At 42.8% G+C, this 19481-nt stretch overlaps 1 protein-coding gene across 2 annotated transcripts; it reads right to left on the bottom strand.

Annotated features, from left to right (window-relative positions):
- Positions 1-531: 531 nt before the first annotated feature.
- On the bottom strand, positions 532-12911 carry tor3a (torsin family 3, member A). Of its 2 annotated transcripts, XM_055642185.1 has the most exons (6): positions 12370-12909; positions 9966-10088; positions 8040-8305; positions 6491-6666; positions 3331-3455; positions 532-2245 (listed from the first exon to the last, which is right to left on the bottom strand). In XM_055642185.1, the coding sequence occupies exons 1-6, from the start codon at positions 12533-12535 to the stop codon at positions 1998-2000; spliced, it is 1104 nt and encodes a 367-aa protein (XP_055498160.1). In that variant the 5' UTR covers positions 12536-12909; the 3' UTR covers positions 532-1997. The 2 variants fall into 2 exon arrangements, with proteins under 2 accessions (XP_055498160.1, XP_055498161.1); XM_055642186.1 differs by lacking the exon at positions 9966-10088 and having other exon boundaries at positions 12370-12911.
- Between the last annotated feature and the right edge of the window lie 6570 nt (positions 12912-19481).

The following is a 19481-nucleotide window of genomic DNA, read 5'->3' as shown; positions in this document are numbered from 1 at the left end:
CTTTTCCAGTTGCATGCAAGCCTAAAATCTAACATTAAACAAAATTGCATTTTCTTCTGAGGCTGTATTGGTTATCATTTTAATTATGGATAAAATTAGGGTTAGACTGGAAAACAGGATGAAAATGAACCAACTAGAACCAAAGGATGAGAGGGTGCATTGGTGATAATGGAGTGAGAGCTTTACATTTTACACTATTCCTTTCCAATCAAGAAAGCTGAGCTTCAGTCTCCTGCAGCACAAAGGTGCATCAACACAGACCTTCCTATTGTGGGACAACATCCAATTGCAGCTGGTTTGATACAAAGTTTAGAAACATGGAACACCAAGGCACAGGAAGAGGTAAACCAGCTTTACTCACTGAGTACCACAGTTTTATGGGATGAAATGGCTAGCATTTGTGGTTTTGCTTGTAATCCAGTTCAGCCAACTCAGCCACTTATACAGGAGAAATATTAGAAGATCTTAAGCACGTAGAAGAGTATTCTGTCTTCAAGCGAATAAAGGAAGCTAAGCAGAAAACAAACTAAATGTTGTTGCATCTTTTTATTTGTAAGCACTTTGTTTCGAAACATTTTGTATTGCAATTGAGCAGAAATTATGGCCATAAGCCTTCAACTTGTATCAGGTTAGTACTTTTTTTTCCCCAACAAATTATCACAATCGGCAGGTTTTACAAAATGACCTTGGATAAACGTTGCCTTTGTTCTCCAGCCAAAGTTGTCTTATTCTTTACTCTCTACGGCTGCTTCAGTTCTTCCTTCAATATGTCCCTTCCCCCATCTGCCATTGTATTCACTCACCTGTAATCTCTGACTGGACTGGTATACCATCAACAAATATGCCAGAAACAATATTCTGCATGAGTTATTACTTGCGCCAGTGGATCTATCATATTACAGGTTCAATTAATAAGTTTGTCAGCAAATAAATCTCAACCTTGTTATATAGTTGTGAAAGGAAAAAGATTTAATCTATTTTTATTGCTAGTTTCTTTTTACATTTTTACTTGTTGTGAATTTCATTTGAGCCATTCTTGAAATGAATGGATTTCAAAAAATTGAAACTATACTAACTATTCCTTTTCTCCAGAATTGCTGTCTGACATACTGAGTTTTTGTGTCTATCTATACTAACTATGCACTTGGCCTCCATTTTCTTATGGTACTTGCAAGTACCGGTGACTGGCTATGAAATGTTGTGTATTATTGAGCAATGCAGATACAGCTGTTTGAAAACGCCCAACCTGTTGCTACCATTTTGCTGAACTTATTGCAGTAGGGGGTTTGCCGGGCTGTATTGATGCCCATTGTGTGAAGTTCAAACATTGGGACAACTCTTCCTGCACCCGTTTTTAACAGCAGGATCATTTTGCACTTGCAGTTTCAGCCCACTGAGAAATAAACTAGAGAAGATGACATTAATGTAACACTGTGTTGCTGAACATGGTGATATGGGTTTTTGGTATCTTTGGTATTTTGTGATAACAAACGTGGCTGAACTTCACCCAATTTCAATAATATCCAATGATATTGCATTTATTACTTCTGACAAAACATTTTATATTTCAATCTCACTTTACGTAGCTTAAATTTGTGGTGTTTGAGGTGATGTATGGTTGCAAAGCAACTGGACTGGTGCATAGAAACGTATACAATGAGAAAGTTCCATAAATTATATAATCCTGCCTGATATTTTCATTCTCTACAGAATTCAATGAATGCATATCAATGGAATTGCAACATGCAATAACAGTGAAAAATGGAAAGTATGGACTGTACTGTTTACAATGGTGAGGGTGCAGACATGTTTCACCAGGAAGTCAGGAAAATGGAAGGCAGTTTTCTTCTTGAATTCTTAAAGGATATTTCTTCTGTTGCTCGAGTCAGATTTGTCTCTTTGAGCTAGAGGGCAGCAGCTACTGTTCAGTGAGGGATGGTTTGTTCTAGAGGGAGTGTCATGGTCTCTAGGAAAACATGTTCTTTAAATGTTATGCTTCAGGGTAGAAAGAAATTGACCCGCTGGGAGACAGATTTACAGCCTTGGGCTGAGAATAGGTATTCCTCCTTTGGAATGTACAGCATTCCCTTCGCCACTTCATCCAGGATGTCTATATTGTATTTGATTCCTCTGGAATGTAGAGCATCTCGCACACATAACTTCACATGCTTGTACTCCAGAGGCAGGAATGGGATGAAGAAGTCAATGAGGTTCTCAGCCACAAGTCCACTCTGTGCAAAGCCACCTAGAAACAGACAAGAGTTATGACTGCTTCAAATTTCATCATTAAGAAACTTTTAATATTTGAATGCTAGAGTTACTGAGCTTGGAGTAGTTTAAAAATATTGATCCTCATAGTAATGTTCCAACATATTGTAAATGATTGGCTCGAAGGGCCGAGTGGTCTACTCCTCCATCTATTGTCTATTGACCACACTTCTGACGGTGACTTCCCCTGATATTGAGAATATGCATAAAAGTCACCACATTATCTTTGTTCGTATGTTGCTTTGAACATAGTTAATTGATAGCCTTATTGTTGATGAGTATTCACAGTCTATATTTGTTTCTTCCATCAGGTTAATGTTAGAGGCCTTAAATAAACCATCTATTACAAGCCATTCTAACTCTCCTCCAGATTCCCTACTTTCTTGTTCTGTTGAAGGTTGTATCACATATACGATGCCTTTGAATGTTTCATTCCAATTCAGCGTGGTCTCTGCTGCCCATTCCACAGAGCTTCTTAACTACCCTAATTTTCTCTTTTTTATCCCACTCCTTCCTACATGGGTTATATTATATGCCTTCATTAGTAGGGCATGGAATATAAGAGCAAGGGCACTGATATACAACTTAAAAATGTTAAGGAAGGAACTGTAGGTGCTGGTTTACACTGGAGGTAGACACAAAATGCTGGAGTAACTCAGCAGGACAGGCAGCATCTGTGGGGAGAACGAATGGGTAATGTTTCAGGTCGAGGCCCTAAGAAATTATATGTGTACGTCTGGTCCACGGGAAGGGTGTGATTGCACTAGAGAGGAGGTTTACCAGGATGGTGCCTTGATGGAACCTCTCAGCTATGCGAAGAGATTGGATAGGTTTGGTTTGTTTTCCCTGGAGCTAGGAAGGGTTGGGGAAATCTGATCGAGGTGTACAATATTACAAGGACCATCGGATGGTGTAGGCAGATATTCTCGCAACATTTGTGATATTAGCCAGGTTTTTGAAACACCAAAGGTATAGATCACGTGCTAGAAAATTTGATTAATATAAACTGGTACTTGTTGGTCAGCATACCTTGGCCCACTGTGTAGCTCTAATTGAATTTACCTTTTGATGTGGTGACTTCTCTTCGGATCCGATGTTCCAAGTCTTCCATGGTGATCTCCTCGCGGTCTCGTCCTGCTTGCCAATTTTCAAGCACCACCCTGTTTATGGAACTTCCTCCAATATTACTAGAGAGTGCAGGAATGTTTGAAAGAAATTAGTATCTGATAATATTGAACAATTAGGATTACACCATGGTTGTACATTAATTCGGTAACAAGTTACTAAGCCCAATATGACTATGGCATTGAATCCATGAGTTTATAGTAGTTACTTAGTTTCTCATTTTAACATTCTATTACTGCTGGCTTTAAATTTTATAGTCGATAACTGGGAAAAAAGCAACATAACAAAGCACTTAAAAAGAGCAAGGTCAGCACTCTTCAAGTTCAGTTTTATAGCCGACATCCCTCTTATTGTTCGCAAATCCATTGATGCTGAAAATGTAATGTGTACCCACAGCTCTATGATTGAGGGAACGTAAAGATTCACAATCCTTTGAGGAAAGACATTTCTGCACCTCTGAGGCAACCATTTATGTCGAAACCTAGAACTCACTTTTACCATGACACTCGTCTTCAAAGACCCTGACACGGATTCATGGTAGTCATTTTTGCAGGAATTTTCAGATTAGCAAGAACGATGCATCACTTCACACTGCTCAGGGTCCAAAACGCATCAACAAGATGGAAACTGTGTGGTTAAACGGCCAAATGTTTTCACTTGTGTCTGACTACTATATTGATTTGAACTCTGCAGATTTACATCTAAAAGCCAATAACTCATCATGAATTGTAAAGATTACTGTAAATTGCAGTGCTGTACTTGTGCCCTCCTTGGATAGAAAATTAACTCGGACCTTGTGTTTCAAAATAAAACGTTTTCATCTGACGAGACAAAACTCAGTCACCTGACAATCTGCCCTTAGGACCCCCTGTATAGTTGCACAATACGATGTGTATATTTTCTTAACCTCCAAGGAATATTCGAGGAACAAGTATAAAATGCAACAGTAATTAAGAATCTAGATATTGATCAAACTTCCTTTAATAATTCTGAACCTTTTGAATTTTGTAGTCGGCAGGGCAGTAATCTGCATATCGCCAACTTGGACAATTTTACATTTTCATCAAGCCAATTAATCAAGCCAATGAACCTACAAACCTGTACGTCTTTGGAGTGTGGGAGGAAACCAAAGATCTCGGTGAAAACCCACGCAGATCACGGGGAGAACGTACAAACTCCATACAGACAGCACCCGTAGCCGGGATCGAACCCGAGCTGCATTTTGCTGTAAGGCAGCAACTCTATCGCTGCGCCACTGTGAATTGTTGGGAAATTCAAGCCTTACTTTTTGGCTTCTATCTGTAGCTTGTGGCTCAAGAGCCATTTGTTCTCCCATTGTGCCGAACCTCAATGCTTTAATAATCCCTAATCTTAGTTTTGCACCCCCAATCAGTTGATACACAATAATAATGTCTTCAGACCCTACCTTTGTTCACATTTCCTTGATTCGTTTTTCTAATTTTTCCCAACTCCACCATGTTACCTGCTTGTATCTCAATCCTTATCCTCATCTTTAGTGTGTTTATTTACCATTTCCACTATACTCCTGTTGTTTGAATTATTGGCTATCCCTACAATCTTCCTCAACATTGTTCAAGGACTGAAATGATCCAAGTCAACTGCAGTCTGCACATTCCTCCAAGGTTTTCTTTGGTTACAGCTGGTTATTCATCCCATTCCACTTGTCTACATTCCTAAATCTGCTTGTTATCAGGTTCTTGGAATTTGTTGCTTTGACTGCATTTTTAGACATAAACTCTTTATCTCTGTCCAATGCTTGTTCCCCTCCCTGGACCTTCTCTCCCATCACACACTGATATGAGTTAGCTAGGTGCATCAATGTTGTGCTTCATTCAAATACCTCACTCACTCACTCTCCCTATCAAGAGTCTTATGCCCCTGTCCCACTTAGGAAACCTGAACGGAAACCTCTGGAGACTTTGTGCCCCACCCAAGGTTTCCGTGCGGTTCCCGGAGGTTTTTGTCAGTCTCCCTACCTGCTTCTACTACCTGCAACCTCCAGGAACCGCACGGAAACCTTGGGTGGGGCGCAAAGTCTCCAGAGGTTTCCGTTCAGGTTTCCTAAGTTGGACAGGGGCATTTGGGTATGTTTTCCTGCACTTGATTATGGGAACTCCCTCAGCTACTGCTGCTGGAGCTTTCTTTAATTAATTGGAAGGAGTTCTAGTTGGCTGAGACCAAAAAAATAATTAAATGTGCACCCAGCTGAGTGCCTGCAAAGAGAATATGGTCTTAACCCAGGTTATCTAGGGAGCACGCAATCAGTTGCAATATTATTGATCGGAGTAGTTCCACATGTACAGTTTATTTAAAATAAGGTTGTGACATTGAAACTTCACTATTTGATCTTTGTGCAACATTTACCAATAGCGAGTTTGATTTGAGTTCGCAACTTCCCGTTATCAGGGTTGAGAGCTGTCCAGAAATATTGATTTTGTGCAATTCTGAGTTCATTCGGTTTGATTTTGTTTACTGTAAAAGTATAAAATGAAGATTTGGCTGGTTTCACGGCATAATATTGCAGACGGCCTTGTCATTCAGTTCTGGCACCCACCGATCCATGTTAAACATCTAAATCCCAGACCTACTTCTATGAGCTTAGGAGCTACCATGAGCTGGACCTAACTCAACTACACCCGAACATAGACTACATTAACCTTAACTGCAGTTCTGAAGTATCTGGGAAAAATATAATAAGCTCAAATATAATAAATAAAAATAATCTTTAGTAGAAGGAGGATTAATCTTGAAGCAGTACTTTGCTCACTTACTGCATATACAGATACACATACTTGGATACGCATGAGTAAGCAGATGCCTTATGCTTGCAAATACACAAGGAAAGCAGCTGAATATGCCACAGTTCGACCTAGAATCTAGGAACAATCTCTCTTGGACATTGTTATTACAGCAAGGAAGCATTGATTTTGACAGTCATACTGTTGCTGCCAATTAAACTTACTCTCATCTCAAGTTATTTTGCTAAACCTTTGCTCCAGTAGCTGGGACTAATAGTCCTGCCTATTTTGTTGTCTGCAGAATGAAACAGCTCCGTGACTATTTAAATTGAGATTACCTTAAGAAAATAAACATTGACTTTCTGAAGTCCACTCCATTCACATGATCATAGTGGTCAACGAAAGGCTTGATGGCATCAATAAGGCCGTCGTGCAGCTTCTCTGCCTCATCGAAAATAAACAAGGATTGTTGGCATTGTTGTACAGCTGACAGAATGAACTGCTGAAGCTGAGTCTGAAGAAATAAGAAAAATAACCGTGAGGATTCTGCCTTTATATCAATTTGAGATCAATTCTTCCTTTTTTGCAATGCTGTTTACTCTCTCCGCATGCACCCTGATGCGGGGAGGAATTCAGGTGATTCAGTTATAATGCAATAGTTGCATTGCTGAGAAACCACACGTTATAAAAAAATTATCGTGTCAACGGGGATAAAGAGGTTGGGACTCAGGGAGTTTGAGACTCACAATTAAAGTTATTTTTCCTGCAAGGTTTTCAAATACAAATGTCTTTTTAACGACTACAAACTCATTTTTATTACTGCCAATTACAAATACAAAAGGCAATGTTACATTGTATAACAGAGTGTCAGTGCACAAGTGTAAATAGATTAACCTAGTTCTCCCCTTCCCCATCACCTACATTCTTTCCTCCAGCTTCACAATTCGTATATCTTCAATCCTTTGACCACATATTTTCCGTGTTTTTATCTCTGGCCTGTCTACCACCTGCCTATCAAACAACCCTCTCCCCAATCATCTGCATCAGGCTATTACCTGCCAGGCTTGGACCTGCCCCTCGTCTCCCCTCCCTCCCCAAACCCCTCTCCTACGATTAGTCTGAAGATGGGTCCCGACCCGAAACACCGCTTATTGATGTTCTCCAGAGAGGCTGCCTGACCAGCTGATTACTTTGGCACTGTCTTTTTTCCAATAGATTGCTTGTCAGTTTCAATTGGCAGCTGCTGTGAAACTCCAAACCCGTGTTCGGGGACAAATGCATCAGATTATTGTGGGGAGGTGATTCATCAATTGCGTTACATCCAAGAAACACCTTGGGGAAACCTCATTATAATAGAATGACCCACTCAGCCTGCTGAAGGAGTAGCACAAAGAGTTCATATCTATATATAGGAAGGAACTGTGGATGCTGGCTCAAACTGAAAATACACACAAAATGCTGGAGTAACTCAGCAGGACAGGCAGCATCTCTGGAGAGAATGGGTGACATTTTGGGTCAAGACCCTTCTTCAGACTAGAGTCTGGGGAGAGGGAAATGAGATATATAGACATAGAGAGATATAGAACAAATGAATGAAAGATATTCAAAAAACTAACAATGATATAAGAAACAGGCCATTGTTAGCTGTTTGCTAGGTGAGAACGAGAAGCTGGTACAACTTGGGTGGGGGGGGGGGGGGGGGGGGGATGGGGAGAGAGAGAATGCAGGGGTTACTTGAAGTTAGAGAAATCAATATTCATACAACTGGATTGTAAGTTGCCCAAGCAAAATATCTATTCCATGCTGCGAGGGTGAGATTGAGCAGATAAAGCACAGAATATGTCCGAGTGGACTTGATATCTAGTCAATCCCCTCAGCGTGACTTACCTTGTAAACATCCACCAGGCTGGCGTGTGGAAAGTGGAAGGGAGCGATATAGAAATGCACACACTCGCTTCTTAGTCCATCTCGGTACAGGTTGTCTGCTATCATTTTTGCCACAAAATTCTTGCCTGTACCAGACCAGCCATGAAAGGAAAGTGCCAATGCTTTCTCCGGGTTTTTGTTTGCTACGAAACCTTTAACTGCTTTCACCACAACTGCCTTGGCCAAATGCTGTCCATGTAATTTTATCTGCAGGTCGTAGCTAAGACCTAATTAGAAAACACAAGACCAAATCTTAAAACCTTTCAATATTTACTCCAGAGTTGCACCATTGTTTAACTAAATATATTTTTCAAAGCAAGTGTGAGAGGACACAAAATAACCGTATCAAATCCCACCATTTGCACCTTTGTCTTCTCCACTTATCACCACCAGGCATGGTCATCGTCACCTTTATTTCCTCCTCTCTCTCTCTCACCCCACCACCCCCCCCCCCCCCCCACCCCCCCCCCCCCCCCCCCCCCCCCCCCCCCCCCCCCCCCCCCCCCCAGCCCCATTTGACTCATCTGCTGTTCAGCCCTACTCTACCTGGGTGCACCTACCACTTTCAAGCTCTTGCCCATTGTCACTGCTTACTCCCTCGTCTACACCTTTAGTCTGAAAAAGGGTCCCGACCCAAAACATTGTCTGTTATTTCCTTCCACAGATACTGTCAGACCTACTGAAGTTTTCCAGCATTTTGATTTTTGCTCTAGAAACAAGGAATGGTTTGTTAAGCCTCTTGTCTGCTAAAGTCCCTGAGTGGAATTTCAGTTATGTTTAACATAGTATAGATATACCATAAGACATATGGTTGGCATAACACGGGGGTGGCACAGTACCACAGCGGTAGTGTCAGAGACCTGGGTTTGATCCCGACTACAGGTGCTGTCTGTACGGAGTTTGTATGTTCCCCTTAAGACTGCGTGGGTTTTCTCCGGGTGCTCCCATTTCCTCCCACGCTCCCAATACGTAGAGGTTTGTAGGTTAATTTGGCTTCGGTAAAAGTTGTAAATTGTTCCCAGTGTGTAGGATAGTACGAGTATATGGGGATCGCTGGTCGTAGTGGACTCAGTGGGCTGAAAGGCCTGTTTCTCTGCTGTAACTCTAAAAAGGGGCAGAATTAGGCCATTCAGCCCATTGAACTTACTATGCCATTCAATCATGACTGATCTATTTTTCCCTCTCAACCCCATTTCTTACCTTCTGTAACCTTTGACACCCTTACTAATCAAGAACATATCAATCTCCGCTTTAAAAAAACTCTTTGCCTGCACAGCCATCTGTTTAAATGAATTCCACAGATTCACCACCCACTGACTAAAGAAATTCCTCCTCATCTCCATTCTAAAGATACGTCTTTTTATTCTGAGGCTGTGCCTCTGTTCCTAAACTCTGTCCACGCCCACTCTATCTAGGCCTTTTATTATTCAGAAGGTTTCAATGAGATCCCCCTCATCCTTCATCCTTCTAAATCCCCCTCATCCTTCTAATGGGCCAGAGAATAAAACCTTCACCAGTCAAACCCCATGATCAGACAGTTCAGACCAGTGGATCAGTAAGTGAGAGATGCACAGTTATGTCCTGGAGGTATTGGCAGCATCACAGCTGAGTATCAGCCATGTACATTCTCAGTTCCAGTCCAGCCCAGCTCACGGTGGCTGCATAACCGCTCGAGCTCTCAGTGCAGACTAACAGTGTGAAACCCTTCCCCAGCTTGATCCTATCCCTCACATGTTCTCAAAATAGGGGACTTGCATTCAATCTGATATTAACAGAACAGAATCAAAACACATACACTTTAAAGTTGTGAAGATTTTTACTGGTCAGGTTTATTGAATTATTTCCTCCTATCCTATAAAACTGTAAATTAATCCCCATTCAACAAACCTGTAATGTTGTTGATGAGCCGACAGTCTCCTGCCCCACAGCACTCGTGCACACTGCAGTACCAACTCATTATCTCCTTATAACTATCCTGGATCAAGAAGGACCAGGCCTCCAACGTGTTTGCTAAAATAAAGGGGAAAAGGTTTTATACCAGACCAATAATGAGGTTTTTTTAAATAAAATCTTTTAACATCTTTTAAACCTTTTGATGTAATAAAGCAGTTGCATATACTAAAATAACAGATTCTCTTGCATGAAGCAGCATTATCTGATGTTGCAGAGTGACAACTAGAACATATCCAGGTGCCGTGTCAACATTGTGTTACAGGAGGGCTTGTGGTCTGCTTGAACCATGCATTGTTGAGCAATGCTACAATGCATTCTGCCGCTCTGCTACATTCACACGCCTGAACTCTCCTTGTGTTTATGTATGATCGCTGAAACTTGCTAACTTCAAACTGCTATTAAAAAATAAAAAACTACAGATGCTGAAAAATCAGAGAGAAGGGTGGAGAGAATAACGGAAATGACAAGGTGGTGTGCAACAGAGCCCAGATAGTACAAATGTTGTTGGTGCCATCTCAGAGGGTGGTGAATACTTGTTAGATATGCATGATCAGTCTGATTGTGTCTGTGATGCATTAGATACGTAGGTGGACTCTACAAAGGAGAAATGAAATACATATTGGGTAACTGCTTTAGTCTAATCAGTCTGCTAAGTTATCACTTTCATTCTGCATCCAATTCCCACTCTGACCCTGTCTTTAGCCTCTTTCTATTTCAACGCAAGTTTAAAGAACAGCAGAAACAAGGAACTGCCGATGCTAGTTTATACAAAAGGACACAAAATGCTGGAGTACTTCAGCAGGTCGGGCAGCATCTCTGGAGAGCAAGAAGCATTGGATTGAGTGCAGATACCTGAAATCCAGGTTGGGGCAGTACTTGGAACCAGTGCTGGAAGTTACAAGGCACGCTAGTGTTGCAGGCATCACCGGTGGCTGTGGTAGCAAGTCCATGTCACAACATGGTCGGAGAGCACGAGAAATCAGTGGGGGAGCAGTGAGAGAGGGTCTCACGGAACTCCTGTCAGAGAGAGGTGGAGAACTTATTCAAAGTAAGCATACCTTGAGGAGATTTCACAGTGGAGCTGTCAAAATGTAGAAGAATCCCAACCCAAAACGTCACCTATCCCTGTTCTCCAGAGATTTGGGTGACACAATTGCACTGCGGTAGAGTTGCTGCCTTACAGCGCCAGAGACCCCAGTTCGATGCCGACTACAGGTGCTGTCTGTTAAGAGTTTCCTGTACAGAGTTCTCCCTGTGACCACATGGGTTTTCTCCGGATGCTCCGGTTTCCTCCCACATTCCAAAGACGTGTGGGTTTGAAGGTTAATTGGCTTCTGTAAAATTGTAAATTGTCCCTAGTATGTGTGTAGTTTGGTTTAGTTTAGTGTTAGTGTTTGGTTTGGCCGGTGCGGACTCGGTGGGCCAAAGGGCCTGTTTCCACGCTGTCCAAAGTAAAGATGCTGTCTGACCCATTGAGTTGCTCCAGCACTTTGTGTCAGTTTGAAAGACATCACCTCACCTTCCAAATCAGCATTTTGTAGCCCTCAGGACTCAATATTGAATTTGACTACTTCGGAGAACCAACCTTTCCCTTTGCTGTCAAGCTCTTGTAATTTTTTTTTCTTTCTCCACAAATTCAAATACCTGTTGAGTATTTCCAGTATTTACTGCATTTATCAAAGACAATTGTTGATGGTTAACTACGCTGGATGAGAAGAGCTGCAGTTCCGGTGCCACATTTACAAGTTGACGTGACGTGCAACAACAGAGGCTGGGTTTTCATATCTATCACTGGAAATGCACCAAAGCTCAGTGCCAGAGGATTAGTTTCATGGGCTTTAAATTGCAGCATGCCCCTACGTGGAATCTGTGCCGAGGAAAGTGACAGAGGAATTCAATGCAAGCTTTAGCACCTTAACAACTGGCACAACGAGCATATTATGCATTTTTAATTTACAACAAACAGGCCAAACATATTACAAGGTGTCAAATTGTTTGAATCTTGCATTTCCATGTAAAATATCAACTGACCGACTGACTTCACTACCTGGGAATCCTTTGATGTGACTTCCTTCAAGATGTGTGTTGTATTTTAACATTCTCAGCTGGATCTCGTCCGAAACGTCACCCACTTCTTCTCCATTTCATTTTGTGTCTATCTTCAGTGCATTACCAGCATCTGCAGTTCCTTCCTACCCACATTTGAATTACTCCATTGCCAGGAATTCTAACACATCTATGATTTGCTCCTAAATACACTCTTTCTCACATAAACTACTCCAATTAGTTTGTAACTGAATTCCGTTCTTTTCCATATCATCCTTTGTATTTTACTCACCATTCTTTGAGAAGTCTGTCAAATGTTCAGTCTTACAGCCAGAGTTCCAGATTTGTCCAGGGATAAAATGAAAAATCTCTGAAAATGTTCCCAGCTGCTGCTGGATCATGTTTCCCTTCACCCTTTGCAACCACCAGCAGAACAAGAGAAACCACTGGAGATTCATTGAGGACTCAGCAAGTACTGAACAGCAGAGGTTGGGGGTGGGATTAGGGACAGGAAAAGAGTTGCGGAAAGCTTTCACTGCCTAAGTATTTCACTCTTGGTTAATATTTAGCTTTACTCCACATTATTGTCTACGTGGACTATCACAATCAGGCTGGTGACCTTAACAAGCCAGGCAGTCTTCCAGCTTATTGAAACAATAAACTAGTGTTTGAGGGAAAAGAGACTTCAGTCTGGGGCAGAATACAAGTTTCTTGATGAACTCTGAATACAGCGGTGGGGAGGTATTATTGATTTTCAGGTTGAGACCCTGCATTAAGTCTGCGTGCGGACTTGGTAGATAGCCTGTATTATGAGGGGAAATGGCGATACAGGAGGGGAGGTGTGAAGGGGGTGAAGTACTCACTGCCTCGCCTTTTGAATTTTGGAGTCTGTTCAAGCATTAAAAAGAAATCTAAATTTCCATTATTCATAGAAACATAGAAACATAGAAATTAGGTGCAGGAGTAGGCCATTCGGCCCTTCGAGCCTGCACCGCCATTCAATATGATCATGGCTGATCATCCAACTCAGTATCCCGTACCTGTCTTCTCTCCATACCCCCTGATCCCCTTAGCCACAAGGGCCACATCTAACTCCCTCTTAAATATAGCCAATGAACTGGCCTCGACTACCCTCTGCGGCAGAGAGTTCCAGAGATTCACCACTCTCTGTGTGAAAAAAGTTCTTCTCATCTCGGTTTTAAAGGATTTCCCCCTTATCCTTAAGCTGTGACCCCTTGTCCTGGACTTCCCCAACATCGGGAGCAATCTTCCTGCATCTAGCCTGTCCAACCCCTTAAGATTTTTGTAAGTTTCGATAAGATCCCCTCTCAATCTCCTAAATTCTAGAGAGTAAAAACCAAGTCTATCCAGTCTTTCTTCATAAGACAGTCCTGACATCCCAGGAATCAGTCTGGTTCACTTACTCGTACAACTTACTAATGCAACTTTCACTTACTTTTCAGCAGGACCATTAAGCAGCTATCAGAAGTGGGCTTCCATCTATTTTTGCTCTCAGAATGTTTCCAGAATGCCACATTTACCGATGAAATTAGCAAGGAGCTGTTTACATGAAGTCAGGCAACTTTTTGTGTCAGTACACAGTGTCACAGGAGGATGTCAGTTAATTGTTCTAATTCATGAGCTGCACAAGACACCAAGTGTGACTAAGAATGTGGGTTGTGTTCTTTGTAACTGATGGCATGTGAGTGGAGAGCAGCAGAGAAGACAGCGAGTCTAACATCATGGAACAGATTATGTACACAGTGCAGCTGAAATGGAGAAATATTCCCATTGATGTGAATATTGCACAGAATGGGACACATCACACTGGATGGTACACATTTTGGACAGTAGCTAGGCCAGAGGAACACTTCAGATTCAGATTCAGATTCAATTTTAATTGTCATTGTCAGTGTACAGTACAGAGACAACGAAATGCATTTAGCATCTCCCTGGAAGAGCGACATAGTATATGATTTGAATAAATAGTAATAAGTGTCCGGGGGGGGGTGGTGGTGATTGGCAGTCACCGAGGTACGTTGTTGAGTAGAGTGACAGCCGCCGGGAAGAAGCTGTTCCTCGACCTGCTGGTTCGACAACGGAGAGACCTGTAGCGCCTCCCGGATGGTAGGAGGGTAAACAGTCCATGGTTGGGGTGAGAGCAGTCCTTGGCGATGCTGAGCGCCCTCCACAGACAACGCTTGCTTTGGACAGACTCAATGGAGGGGAGCGAGGAACCGGTGATGCGTTGGGCAATTTTCACCACCCTCTGCAATGCCTTCCGGTCGGAGACAGAGCAGTTGCCATACCATACTGTGATACAGTTGGTAAGGATGCTCTCGATGGTGCAGCGGTAGAAGTTCACCAGGATCTGAGGAGACAGATGGACCTTCTTCAGTCTCCTCAGGAAGAAGAGACGCTGGTGAGCCTTCTTGATCAGAGTTGAGGTATTGTGGGTCCAAGAGAGGTCATCGGAGATGTTGACTCCCAGGAACCTGAAGCTAGAAACACGTTCCACCTCCGTCCCGTTAATGTGGATGGGGGTGTGCGTGCCGCCTCTGGACTTCCTGAAGTCTACAATGAGCTCCTTGGTCTTCTTGGAGTTAAGGGCCAGGTTGTTGTCAGCGCACCATGCTGCTAAGTGCTGGACCTCCTCCCTGTAGGCCGACTCATCGTTGTTGCTGATGAGGCCAATCACCGTTGTATCATCTGCATACTTGATGATGGTGTTAGTACCATGTACAGGTGTGCAGTCATAGGTGAAGAGGGAGTAGAGGAGGGGGCTCAGCACACAGCCCTGTGGAACGCCGGTGTTCAGGGTGAGAGTTGAAGAGGTGTGCTTGTCTAACCTAACATACTGGGGTCTGTTGGTTAGAAAGTCCAGTATCCAGATGCAGAGGGAGGGGTCGATGCCCAGGTTACCGAGTTTGGTGATCAGTTTTGATGGTATAATGGTGTTGAATGCTGAGCTGTAATCGATGAACAGCATTCTTACGTAAGTGTCTCTGTTGTCGAGGTGGGAGAGGGCGGAGTGAAGTGCCGTTGAGATGGCATCCTCCGTACTCCTGTTCTTGCGGTAGGCAAACTGATAGGGATCCAGTGTGGGGGGTAGGCAGCTTTTGAGGTGTGCCAGGACCAGCCTCTCGAAGCACTTGCTGCTAAGTGGAGATAATTTACAATGGAGCAGAGCTTCAAGGAATACATATTACATCTGGGATTTTCCAGCTAAACATGTAGGGAGATGTTAGTGTCTGCTACAGCTAAATTCAAAAAACATGTTTGCCTTTGTTGCCGATAAGGCTCCATTCTGCAATTCAGACACAAAAAAGGCAGTTGGCCCATCCAAGCTCCAAATGATTCTAACAAACGAGATGCATTTTAACAGGAATTCAGTAAGTTCATGATCAGAAAAACTTCAAGATTCACCTCATCCTGGTAGCCTGCGGTCTATTCAGCAACTGTTACAGTTTTCATCTCCCTGCTCTATCCACAACTACAACTTGTGTTGCTCGCTTTTTGAATGCAAGAACTACTTCCTGTGACCCAACCATAATATTTGATTAATTTGGATTTCTACATTCTGTAGGACAAAAGATTTTAATTTCCCAGATGTGTAGGAAAGAACTGCAGATGCTGGTTTAAATCGAAGGGTCTCGACTCGAAACGTCACCCATTCATTCTCTCCAGAGATGCTGCCTGACACGCTGAGTTACTCCAGCATTTTGTGTCTACCTTTAATTTCCAAGATGTTCTCAATATTAGTGATTATCTCATATACCTCCAAGGCCATTTTTCAGACACTTTCCCCAAGGCTGAAGAGCCTGCCTCTGATTCCTTCCTACACAATCATGAATCTTATGCTTTGGTAAATTGACCTGGATGCCAAGTGTCAGTCAGCGCATGGACAATTTGAGCGTAACTTCTTCCGACCTGAATGTTGCTGCTTTGTTCAACATGGGTCAACCTTTTAACTTTAGTGTTGCTTATCAATTGGAAATTATGAGCATCATTCACCAAGGCTCCCATTTCCATCAACTTCATTCACAGCTTTTTATTTGTTCACTGAACATGAGCATTGTACGCAAGGCTTTAATGCTAAATAATTTGTGTATAAGGATCCTCCAAAATGGTACGTCACCAAGTTGGTGGGCCTAGAGTCACATATAGGGCAGACCAGCGAAGGACCGATTCTCCACATGGTCCTGGCTGATTCATATCCCTCAAGCATTATCACATTGGCCTATGTGGGATGTCCTTTCCTCAAGGATTCTAACAAATGAGATACATTTCAACAAGATTTCAGTAAGTTCGCAGTCTTTCCAGATTTACTTGAATTTAAATTCCCCAGCTGCCATGCCACATATGAATGGTCTAGATAATACAGTAACACCCACCATACTACTGCACTCCATTGATGAAGCATGCACACTAAACCTCTCCCATGGGCCACTTCGTGTTCCAATATAAACCACTTCACATTTGTCCTTAATGACTTTCACCCTTCATTGCCCTTCCCATTTGTAAATGTTGTTGAATGCATGGCAAAAATAATGAGCTTGCAACTTTAGTTTAGTTTAGAGATAGTGTGGAAACAGGCCCTTCGGCACACCATGTCTGTGCCAACCAGCAATCACCCTGTATACTAGTTCTATCCTACACACTAGGGGCAATTTGCAGAAGCCAATTAACTTAAAAACTTGCACATCTTTGGAGTTTGTGAGGAAACCGTATCACTGGGGGGAAAAACCACGCAGTCACTGGGAGAGCGTACAAACTCTGTACACACAGCATCTGTAGTCAGATGGATCTCTGGTGCTGTTAGGCAGCAACTCTGCGATTGCACTGCCCTTATGATTCTACTGCTTGGAGGCCGGCTACTCAATGGGACCCAACTACAGGCGGTGGGTTCAGGTCGGATCAGGCCATCTGTGTTTTGGTGGCAAAAACGGGAAAGCAGACTATTATCTAAATGGTGGCCGATTGGGAAAGGGGGAGATGCAGCGAGACCTGGGTGTCATGGTACACCTGTTATTGAAGGTAGGCATGCAGGTGCAGCAGGCAGTAAAGAAAGCAAATGGTATGTTGGCTTTCATAGCAAGAGGATTTGAGTATAGGAGCAGGGAGGTTCTACTGCAGTTGCACAGGGTCTTAGTGAGACCACACCTGGAGTATTGCGTACAGTTTTGGTCTCCAAATCTGAGGAAGGACATTATTGCCATAGAGGGAGTGCAGAGAAGGTACACCAGACTGATTCCTGGGATGTCAGGACTGTCTTATGAAGAAAGACTGGATAGACTTGGTTTATACTCTCTAGAATTTAGGAGATTGAGAGGGGATCTTATAGAAACTTACAAAATTCTTAAAGGGTTGGACAGGCTAGATGCAGGAAGATTGTTCCCGATGTTGGGGAAGTCCAGGACGAGGGGTCACAGCTTAAGGATAAGGGGGAAATCCTTTAAAACCGAGATGAGGAGAACTTTTTTCACACAGAGAGTGGTGAATCTCTGGAACTCTCTGCCACAGAGGGTAATTGAGGCCAGTTCATTGGCTATATTTAAGAGGGAGTTAGATGTGGCCCTTGTGGCCAAGGGGATCAGAGGGTATGGAGAGAAGGCAGGTACGGGATACTGAGTTGGATGATCAGCCATGATCATATTGAATGGCGGTGCAGGCTCGAAGGGCCGAATGGCCTACTCCTGCACCTAATTTCTATGTTTCTATGTAGTCTGATGAGTCATTCAGGTTTGGGACAGGTGGGGACATGATGTGCTGGTCCAGTTCTATCATATATGCAGGTCAGTGTGATTCGCTTTGTGTTATCGTAGGCACGCTGCTGTGAGATTATTATATTTGCAGCCATGGTGGGCTTGGATTGGGTATGGAAACAGTTACAAGTACTCCGGGTTGGATTAGTGAATTAGGACTAGGTTCCATTTGCATTTTAATTTTACATCAGAGCAGATCTCAACGACAGTCCCTCTTAGTCTGTATCAGATCCACATGCAACTGATTTGCACTCCGCTTCTGAAAAAGTGACAAATGCCAATTAGAAAGTGATGGCCTCAGTGAAAGTTCTCGGCCAACAAACTCCGTTAATTAATATTTGCTTTCTAAAGATCACATTTTTGTCATTCATTTGCACGGTTTACCATAAAACCCTCCCAGCTACACAATTAAGAAAGTCTTTCGATTGCAACTTTGTCAAAGGCCTTGGTAAATATGAGAAGATGGGCATGTCACATAATAACTCATGAAGGCATTTGTGAATTACTTGCTCAAAGTCAAGGTGGTGGCTTTGGCGAGGTTTTCTCTTCCCAGATCCACTTTAACTGCTGTTTGTGAACTATTGTGAAAATCTTCCATTCTATTCTTGCTATTTGACGTCATTATTTTTACACTGAGCTGAAGTATGGCTGAACGGCCTGCTTTTGCCATTGGACTTGGCAAAATACCTGATACTATTAGAGGAATCGACAATGGGCATGACTGCCAGGAAAACTTTCCTGCTCTTCTTTAAAGCAGTGCGATGGAGCCTTTTCGATCCATTTCAAAGAGCAAATTAGTTCACACTTCAGTTTAACGCCTCTTTCTCAGGAGGTTTGTACTATATGCGCAATACCAAGGACACGGTCTAAAGATGAAAGGCAAAACTTTCAGAAGGCCCACATCTGGTTAGCCATGATCTGTTAGCTATGATTGGTGAAACTTGGAACATTCTCAAACAATCATCTATAGATCTTGGGTAGACAAAAATGCTGGAGAAACTCAGCGGATGAGGCAGCATCTATGGAGTGAAGGAATAGGTGATGTTTCGGGTCAAGACCCTTCTTCAGACTAGTAGGGTGAAGAAGGGTCTGAAGAAGGGTCTCGACCCGAAACATCACCTATTCCTTCGCTCCATAGATGCTGCCTCACCCGCTGAGTTTCTCCAGCAATTTTGTCTACCATCGATTTTTCTAGCATCTGCAGTTCTTTCTTAAACATCTATAGATCCTAGGTCAATTATGAAGTAGTTGAGTATTGTCCATGTACCGAGGTACAGTGAAAACCTCTTTTATCGTAACAAGAGAAATCTCCTCAACGCATTCACCCCCCCCCCCCAACCCCATCCACAAACCTGGTTATCTCCTCCTAAACCCTCAGAGTAGCAAGCACATTTCCATACATACATTTCCTCTCCACATTGCCTCTAAGAATCCAATCTCAATTTCCCTATTTCTGGCCGATGTCTTTCACCAGCTTGGTATCTGAATGCATGCTGTTAACATCCAGGACACTGATGGAAAATGTTTTGAACACGTTAGTTCCCAGCATTTTAGAGGTTTTTGGTGATACCGGTTCATGCAACTGTGCGTGAGACATAAGAAAATACACTAAATGTACATGCTTTGTATCCAGAGATAG

The sequence above is a fragment of the Leucoraja erinacea genome, chromosome 10 (assembly GCF_028641065.1).
Source record: "Leucoraja erinacea ecotype New England chromosome 10, Leri_hhj_1, whole genome shotgun sequence".
NCBI lineage: Eukaryota > Metazoa > Chordata > Chondrichthyes > Rajiformes > Rajidae > Leucoraja > Leucoraja erinaceus.
This window is presented reverse-complemented; position numbering and strand designations above follow the sequence as displayed.

What these genes read in the sequence shown, in the direction of transcription:
- tor3a (XM_055642185.1), bottom strand. Translation starts at nt 12,535, where the DNA reads ATGAATCTCCAGTGGTTTCTCTTGTTCTGCTGGTGGTTGCAAAGGGTG. An exon ending in GACAGACTTCTCAAAGAATG is followed by an intron (nt 10,089 to 12,369) that starts GTGAGTAAAATA and finishes CCTTTATTTTAG; the next exon opens with CAAACACGTTGGAGGCCTGG. An exon ending in GCCTGGTGGATGTTTACAAG is followed by an intron (nt 6,667 to 8,039) that starts GTAAGTCACGCT and finishes TTATTTCTTCAG; the next exon opens with ACTCAGCTTCAGCAGTTCAT.